Here is an 8,963-nt window from a genome sequence, read left to right on the forward strand (position 1 = left end):
ACTTTCAAATTTTGGTAAATTTTCTTCAAATTTTTAACGGTTTTTGATAATTTTTCGTACATAAAAAATTTTTTCTTCAAATATTATTAATGTTTCGTACTCTCCTTAGTTTACTTTACATTTCACCCTTCACATGTTTTTTCGTAACTTTACTCCTTGACCCCCAAAACGCGTAGGTCAGTAACGCTGTATAGTCATTTGGTTCTCGCTCTAATTTTTGCTAATGGATTTGGCTACCCATGATTAAGTTTCACTGTCACTTCTTCCTATTTATTGGACTTGTTATTTTGGCGATTTTGCTGCAATTTTCTGTAAGCATGGAATTCTCTTGCGTTGCTGCTGGGTCGTTCCACCAGGGAGGGAGATCCCAGATTTACCGAGAGCAACAACGCTCAATGCATGGCAAATGCAACCTGTGCCCTCGCATGGCAAGCATTCTGCGGCGGATTCAGTACCAACGCTATTGACGCTATACTCATGGCGGGCGATAGCTTGTATACACTATCTCGCCGTGAGCATAGCATCACTAACCGGTATCTGTTCCCTGAGGACCTCGCCAGGCACTTCGTGGTTGCACACCATCGTGTTACCATCGAAGAAATTTCTTGTGTTTGGGACGGGTTGTATCCGTTACGAAACGATGGCCTAGATGAGGTGACCTCTTCCTTGTCTTCGGTTTTGGAAGCAGCTATGCCCGGTGACTCCGTTGATAGCGGTTTTTTGTTTACGGGACAGTTGGTGACAGTCGCTTTTTGGCGTTTCCAAGGGCGGCTGTACCTCTTTGATTCCCACGCGGTAAACGAAAACCGTCGTCGAGACATTTATGAGGCGAGAAATAAGGCTAGGGTGTTCGTCTGTAATAGTTTTCGTTCTCTAGCTTCCCTCATTTTGGTGAATTCTGCGTTCGTCGGTGGGCAGTACTCCGTCACAAAAATAAAGGTTTCCGTCAACGAAACTCAAACTGTCCACACGGTCGACTGTTCGGACAATGACTTAACTCAGTTATCAGAATCTGCCTCTGAGACAGTTGTTCAGAAAACCAAATGTCCTGGTAGACCAAAAACAATAAAGCGTGGTCGTCCAAAGCTTTTAGACACGACCCGAGAAGAGCAAGTGGATGTGGCGAAGAAGAAGTATAGGGAGACGCACGCTGACAAACTCCGGGATGACAGTCAACGTTACACTCAAACCCACCCTGAGGTGCACCGAAAGGCTGTTCAGCAATACGACCTGCGTAATCCCGGTGCTTCTGCTGAGAGAGTTCAGATTTTTCGCCTGAAAAATCCGAAAATGTCTGAACTTCGCTATATGCCTGCATCACTTGCTCGGTCCGTAGTCAAAAATGGCCCCATGTCTGTTTGGAATGGGGAGCCACTCAATGAAATACAACCATACAAATTAAAAAAAGTCAGTCTCTGGGTTGACGACGTTTACAGATGTCGTCATTGCCAAGCACGGCTCTTCGAGGAGGAGAAGAATAGAAAGCAATGGTGCTGCGGGGAAGGAGCGTTCAATGTTCTCGACATTCCTCCGTTGCAAGAACGCTTTTATTCCGACCGTCTCTTCCTGGAAAGAGCCCGTGCGTACAACGACCTGTTTGCTTTCTGCGCGCTCGAAGTGTCAGGCGGGTATCGTCATCCCAGTGGTCTTTCTTTTTTCAAGATCGAGGGAAGAATGTACCACCAGGTCTACAATCTGGACGCCCCAGGACAAAAGTTCACCACTCGTTCTGGGAACGTTCAGTTTGTGAATCGGTCCCGCCTGTATATTGACGATGGCGAAGAGCGCCGTAACATTGCGATGGGTAGATCGCTTGATGCCGAGATCATCGACGGTATTGCTGATTTCCTGTCTAGGGAAAATCCTTACATTGAGCATTACCGTCGATTGAGCAACGAGCCTTCCGTAACAGCTCACTTGGCTTTTGAAGTAACAAGCAGGTCTACCCATGGCCCTGTTCTCGGTGATCGGCAAACAGGCGTCGAAGTGCACGCCGTGCTCAGCAATGATGAAAACGACACTGAGCCCCGGAGACTGACTATATGGAAATCCGGTTCCGATAGACCTACATTTATTGATCTTTTACACCCCCTAATGGAACCTTTCCAATATCCCCTACTTTACCCGCAAGGCACTGTGGGATGGCACGTTGGCCGCCTTGATAACAAGGGTGCCAAACTGACTCAATTTAAGTACTCGCGGTGCCTCCTACTTTCTGAACCTCGCTTCTCTCACCTAGGCCGTCTCTCACAAGCTTGGCAGGTTGAGATGTTCGCGAGGTACGAGGAGGAGAAACTGCGTTACATTAAGTTTACGCAGCTGAAGAACACCGATAGTGCCTTGCGGGTGGGGCCGGTTGACGAGATTCGGAATGCACAGCAGGTCTTGAACGACATCGCTCGTGATGAAACCGTCCAAGGCGAGGGTGGGGTGCAGGCAGGAAAAGTCTACCTCCCAAGTTCGTTCACCGGGGGGCCCAGGTACATGAAAGTAAAATACGAAGACGCTATGGCAATCGTATCGCGCCTGGGTTCCCCCACTTTCTTTTTGACGTTTACTTACAACGCGACTTGGGAGGAAAACAAGAAAGCTTGCCCTCGTGGAGGTACTCGCAGTGACCCTAGCACTGCTTGCAGAGTTTTTAGGATCAAACTTCTGGAACTTCTCCGAGACCTGCGCAGCGGAGCAATGTTTGGACGCTCTGTCTATATCGTCTACGTCATCGAGATGCAAATGAGGGGCCTTCCTCACGCCCACATTGTATTCAAGATTGACGGCGACGGACCAGTTCAGGCGTCCGAAATTGACTCCATCATCCGCGCGGATATTCCCTCGGAAGAAGAGGCCGGAGGCCGACTGAGAAAGTTGGTCCTCAAACACATGATCCACGGTCCATGTGGTAATGATCATAGGACTGACTTTCTCTGTTGGGACTCTGCAAAGGGTTACTGCACCAAATACTTCCCCAAGCCCTGCTGTGAAACCACCCACGTCGACGAGAGGGGATTCGTCCAGTACAAGCGAGATTATACCAATCGGGGGACAATTGTATCACGCAATAAGAACATTATCGTACATGACGGTTGGGTTGTGCCTTATAATCCCGCACTGATGTTGAAATACGAGGCTCACATCAATTTGGAGCTGGCGTCTACTCGCCGCGTGATTAAGTACCTCTTCAAATATCTTATGAAGGGAGGATCTCTCCAGAACGTCACAGTTACTCCCTTCAGTAAGCAAGATGATGAGGTACAGCATTACGTGACGAAGAGAATGGTGGGTGCCAGTGACGCGTGCTGGCGTTTATTAAACTTTCCAGTATCAGAATCTGAGCCGGCTGTTGAATGTCTTCCCGTCCATCTGGAGGGCAAGCAGTCCGTCCTGTTTAGACCTGGCCAACTGGCAGAGGCAGCCGCTAGGAACAGCTCCAAACTCACCATCTACTTTGACCGGCCTCGTATTTCACTGTTTGACGACCTGACTTATCAGGGGTTCTATGAAACGTTTGTGGTTCATGTCAAGCGCCCAAAAACTGCGGAGATATACGAGCACCCCGATGGCGTCCATTTTATCACTGCCCGACAGCGTGGCGAGAAGGTGTGCAGACTGTTTTGGGTCTCACCGAGCAGGACAGAACAGTATTACCTGCGTATCCTGCTTATGACTGTATCTTGCCGTGGTTATGCCGACCTCCTGTCCCGCGGTGGACCAAACTGCCGCACTTTTCAAGGGGTCGCGCGGCATCTTGGCTTGGTGCAAGACGAACAGGAGTACCACTACGCACTGCGCGAGGCCGCCACTTTCATGACTGGCCCGAGACTTCTTTCTTTGTGATCCTCTGCAACATGGGGGCTCCTGCAGCTCTCCTGTGGGATGCTTTCCGTGATTCCATCTGCGAGGACCACATAGAGCGTAATCCTCTCGATGTTGAACTGGCCTACAAGCTAGGTCTCATCGATATTGATCGGAGTCTTCGTCGGCAGGGTTCTTGCGTCGCAGATCATGGCCTCCCCGATGTACACGATGACACGACGGAGTTGGGCAGAGAACTGCTCTTACATGGTGAAAATCAACAGAGAGTGTTTGTGGAGGAGTGGGTGCCAAAGCTCTCTGAAGATCAAAACCGCGTATTTGAGTACGTTACCTCCGTTCTCAATGCCCCTGCCAGCGGAACGTCGTCGAAAATCATTTTTCTTGACGGCCCGGGAGGCTATGGGAAGACCACTCTGATTCGTGTCATTCTCGCATACGTGAGAGGTTGTCGTCAGGTTGCACTGGCAGTCGCTAGCTCTGGGATCGCCGCGGGTAACATGCCTGGTGGAACTACAGCTCACAGCATGTTCCGGTTGCCACTCGACTTCGGTGACGGCACCGGCTTTTGGAACATCACCAACGGCTCCCAGCGAGCAGAGCTCATCAGGGCCGCAAGGCTCATTGTCTTTGATGAGGCCCCGATGGCACATCGGTTCGTTTTCGAGGTTCTTGACAGATCCCTGCGAGACCTCATGCGTTCCAGTGAGCTATTCGGTGGTAAAATATTCCTCTGTTGTGGCGACTTTCGCCAGATCGCGCCTGTCGTTGTAAACGCTCGTACTCCAACTGACATTGTTTGTGTCTCACTTCGGGCTTCCCATCTGTGGCAGCATTTCAAAATTTTTGCCCTGACAACAGCTCATCGGACTAGTAGTTCCACAGCCTATTCCGAATTCCTTCTTAGGGTAGGCAACGGAACTGTCAGTTCGACCACTTTCTTGGAGGGACGGAACGAACAAAGTCTAATTCCGCTGCTCGGGATTAGACAAGTGACGTCTTTGACTGATTTGGTCGATTCCGTCTTTCCCGCAAACGTCCTACTCGACTCTGATATGTGTTCGCGACGCGCAATCCTCTCGACTCTGATAGTGAACGTCAAGGAGATCAACGACCACATCTTGAACTCCCTCGACGGTCATCTGTACGAGCTGAGGAGCGCCGACACAGTCGACAGAGAGAACGACGATGGCCTGGATGTCGACGTTCAACTCCTGAACACGGCTACTGGCAAGGGCGTACCAGACCATGTTCTGCGGCTGAAGATCGGTTCTGTTTGCCTCATTATGAGGAACCTCAACATCGCTGAAGGACTCGTCAACGGCACTAAAGTCATCGTAATCGGCATCACCAACCGCCTGATTACAGTGAGACTTCCCGGACAGACGCAACCTATCGGAATTCCCCGGATTACCTTTACTTTTGCGTTTGTCGAGGGTTCGCCGTTACGTGTTCGTCGACGTCAGTTCCCACTGATGTTGGCCTATTGCATGACCGGACACAAGAGCCAAGGTCAGACAATAGATTCAGTCGGTGTTGATTTACGGACCGATTGCTTCACGCACGGGCAACTATACGTCTTGCTCAGTAGGGTCAGACATCCAGACCATATTGTTGTTCTCGTACACCCCGAACGTGTCCGAGATGGAATCGCATACGCAAAGAACATCGTGTATGGCGATCTCCTTCTCTAAACCTGATTTGACATTAGCAGTAGGCTAGGGGATCTGCTTAATCAAAACTCCCCGTTGTGACTTGACAACATCGGCAGTACGATAGGGGGCCTGCCTTATCAAAAGTCCCCGTTGTTGTATAAAGTAGTTAGTAAAGTTTACTAACTTGTACATTTGTAAATAATTGTAAATATGGTTCCGACGTTTCCTGGCCTCCCCGTGGCGGAACTGGATATGCCATAAATTGTATGGCTAACCGACAGGGAAACAAACATTACTTGATCTATTTTCATAAATATATACATGAATATCTACTATAATCTATTTAATTCATATGATACTTTACTATTATCAACTTATTCACTTATCAATCGACATACTAATCAATCTACTCATCTTATACAACAGTTCTCTAATTTGTACATTTGTAAGTAATTGTAAATATGGTTCCAACGTTTCCTGGCCTCCTCGTGGCGGAACTGGATATGCCATACAGTTTGTGGCTAACTGACAGGGAAACAAACATTACTTAATCTATTTTCATAAATATATACGTCATGAATATCTACTATAATCTATTTTCTATTTACATCATATATACATGAATATCTAATATAATCTATTCACATCATATAATACTTTACTATTATCAACTTATTAACCTATCAATGAACATCAATATAAATTTACTTATCTTGTACAAAAGTTTACTAACTTGTACATATTCAAATAATTGCAAATATGGTTCCGACGTTTCCTGGCCTCCTCGTGGCGGAACTGGATATGCCATAAAGTTTATGGCTAACCGACAGGGAAACAAACCTTACTTAATCTATTTTCGTAATTATATACTTGAATATCTACTATAATCTATTTACTTCATATAATACTTTACTATTATCAACTTATTAACTTATCAATCTCCTCTAATAAATTCATGAAATCGTTATTACTTTAATGTCGATTTTTACTATAACGAACCCTTCTCTCCTCATATTATTACTTCCTTTGACCAAAAACTCAATTGTAAAAATACTTGACTAACATACTCACTTACCGCAACTTAAAAAATGATTTTTTTATGAGGTGTTCCTTAAGCTAGAAGTTATCTTACTCAAAGTTAACTTATATAACTTAATATTGACGGTTTCACTTCTTGCTTTGTTACAACTTAACTCTAATCTACTAATGACGACTAACAGCTAGGGGGCCTGGGGGCGGAGCCCCCAGCGAGCCAAAGGCGAGTTAACAGTATATCACGAGTTTGTAGTTGAACACGAATATGGTACTTCAACCAACCAAGCGCCTTGCATTGTCAAAGCTTTAAGGAAATAATTTAAACATGCATCAAACACAGCATAAACACAACAAATTTAAAATCGCAACTTAAAAAGTATTATATAAAAGAAGATAATAGAAGAAAATACACCAAAATCATGTGTAACATTAAATTAATGAATCATTTTGACAGTTACTACTTTCGACAAACATCATCAAAGTACAAAAATTGGAACAATTAAAAAACCTTTATGTTTGTAGATGAAACTAAATTAAACATAAATTAAACCTCTAACCTAAAAATTAACCACTAAACCAGGCGAACTATATTATTCGATTGCTAACGAAAAAATATAACTGTTTCACATTTGAGCAATGTTAAAACAAATATAAAACCATAAAATTTCCAAAGTGAAGATCCACTATATAATGTTCTTTCTGTTATCAAGTAAAAGTATCAGCAAATCGTAAGTGATGTCCTGGGTTTAATTATAAACAGCTCGTTAATTCATACTATCTAAATCTCGATCAGAAAGGATCGAGAACAACAAAGTCGTGAGCTTTATTGTTCAACAGTTACAACCGAACAAAGAAAGTAGAAGGGAGGATGTGATAGGAGTAATGCACAAGATTATCTGAGGAGGTTAAGGAACATGCAAGATAAAAGTGAGACAAGGATTTGGACAGTTTCCGCAAAACACGTAAAAAAAAAGTTCACTGTATGACAACTAGTTTCGTTCCTTAGGACTTCGTCATGTCATTGTATGCAACATCATCAATGTATTGATACATTGGAGTATGTCAAAAGATTCTTTAAAATACTATCAGAATCAATAGTCAAAACTAGTCATGTTGATCAAATTATTAAAATGAAATAAAAGTGATAAAACTGGTTAAAACTGTAAATGCTGACCACTGTCTTACCACTGATTGCATTGATGATGTGGTTGCATACAATGACCTGACTAAGTTTTAAGGAACGAAACTAGTTGTCATACCAGCAACTGTGGTTGGATAAGGTAATCCTTTTATTTTATCAATGGGTCACAATGAATAATATATCTTCGTTAAATATAAGCTAAATAGGTTACACTCTTAACTCCTATAAGTTAAATAACCTCAAAAGGTTTAACCTCAACAATCTTAAATGCGGTGTATGTATTACATGCATAGGTTCAAATTGCCTTCTACTAGACCAATAAGTTCATGTGTTATTTGAATTTGATATTTAATCTTTGCCCGTATCCTGGTTTAGCGGCGTTCAATTTTTATTTAATCTTTTCCCATCTCTGGAACCGGTTCATATAACTGCAACCAAAAAGAATTCTTCACCTTCACCAATCAAGAACTGAAAGATCTTGCAGAATCACCTGCTCGCGATACAAATGCAAATCGATTTTCCACTTTGCTCAAAAGGCCTTGACCTTTTAGTGGCACGAATCAATTAGCGAGGTGTATTGTTGGCTGCATCTCCGACTTCTCATCAGCTGGTCTCCAGCGCTGGTGTAATTAATAAAACGACGCGAGCAGCAGCAGTCGTTAATCATGACTGGCTACCAGCCGCCATCCAACCGGGCAGAGCTGTAGACGTTCCCAGACACCGGGGTACAAGGTTGCTACCAGACAACCAAATCTTACATCAGCTACCACTACCAGACAAAACTGTAGACGTTCCCAGACACCGGGGTACAAGGTTGCTACCAGACAACCAAATCTTACATCAGCTACCACTAGCAGACATAACTGTTAACGTTCCCGGACACCAGGGTACAAGGTTGATACCAGACAACCAAATCGTACATCAGCTACCACTAGCAGACAAAACTGTAGACGTTCCCAGACACCTGGGTAAAAGGTTGTTACCAGAATACCAGACAACCAAATCTTGTATCAGCTACCACTACCAGACAAAACTGTAGACGTTCCCAGACACCGGGGTACAAGGTTGCTACCAGACAACCAAATCTTACATCAGCTACCACTACCAGACAAAACTGTAGACGTTCCCAGACACCTGGGTAAAAGGTTGTTACCAGAATACCAGACAACCAAATCTTGTATCAGCTACTACTACCAGACAAAACTGTAGATGTTCCCAGATACCGGGGTACAAGGTTGCTACCAGACAACCAAATCGTTCATCAGCTACCACTAGCAGACAAAACTGTAGACGTTCCCAGACACCAGGGTACAAGGTTGATA

The 8,963-nt window shown here is 44.6% G+C and overlaps 2 protein-coding genes across 2 annotated transcripts; both read left to right on the forward strand.

The window, feature by feature from the left end:
• The first annotated feature begins 399 nt into the window (after positions 1–399).
• Positions 400–3,834, forward strand: LOC128984758 (uncharacterized). Its single transcript, XM_054404120.1, has one exon. It carries the CDS (start codon positions 400–402, stop codon positions 3,832–3,834), a length of 3,435 nt encoding a protein of 1,144 aa, XP_054260095.1.
• An 11-nt stretch (positions 3,835–3,845) lies between these two features.
• Positions 3,846–5,504, forward strand: LOC128984759 (ATP-dependent DNA helicase PIF1-like). Its single transcript, XM_054404121.1, has one exon. It carries the CDS (start codon positions 3,846–3,848, stop codon positions 5,502–5,504), a length of 1,659 nt encoding a protein of 552 aa, XP_054260096.1.
• The last annotated feature ends 3,459 nt before the right edge of the window (positions 5,505–8,963 follow it).

This window comes from Macrosteles quadrilineatus, unplaced genomic scaffold, assembly GCF_028750875.1.
Source record: "Macrosteles quadrilineatus isolate MER2022 unplaced genomic scaffold, UCM_ALF_1.0 Scaffold_2__2_contigs__length_208266976, whole genome shotgun sequence".
Lineage (NCBI taxonomy): Eukaryota > Metazoa > Arthropoda > Insecta > Hemiptera > Cicadellidae > Macrosteles > Macrosteles quadrilineatus.

Coding starts and splice junctions, on each gene's coding strand:
- LOC128984758 (XM_054404120.1), top strand. CDS start 400: ATGGCAAATGCAACCTGTGCCCTCGCATGGCAAGCATTCTGCGGCGGA.
- LOC128984759 (XM_054404121.1), top strand. CDS start 3,846: ATGGGGGCTCCTGCAGCTCTCCTGTGGGATGCTTTCCGTGATTCCATC.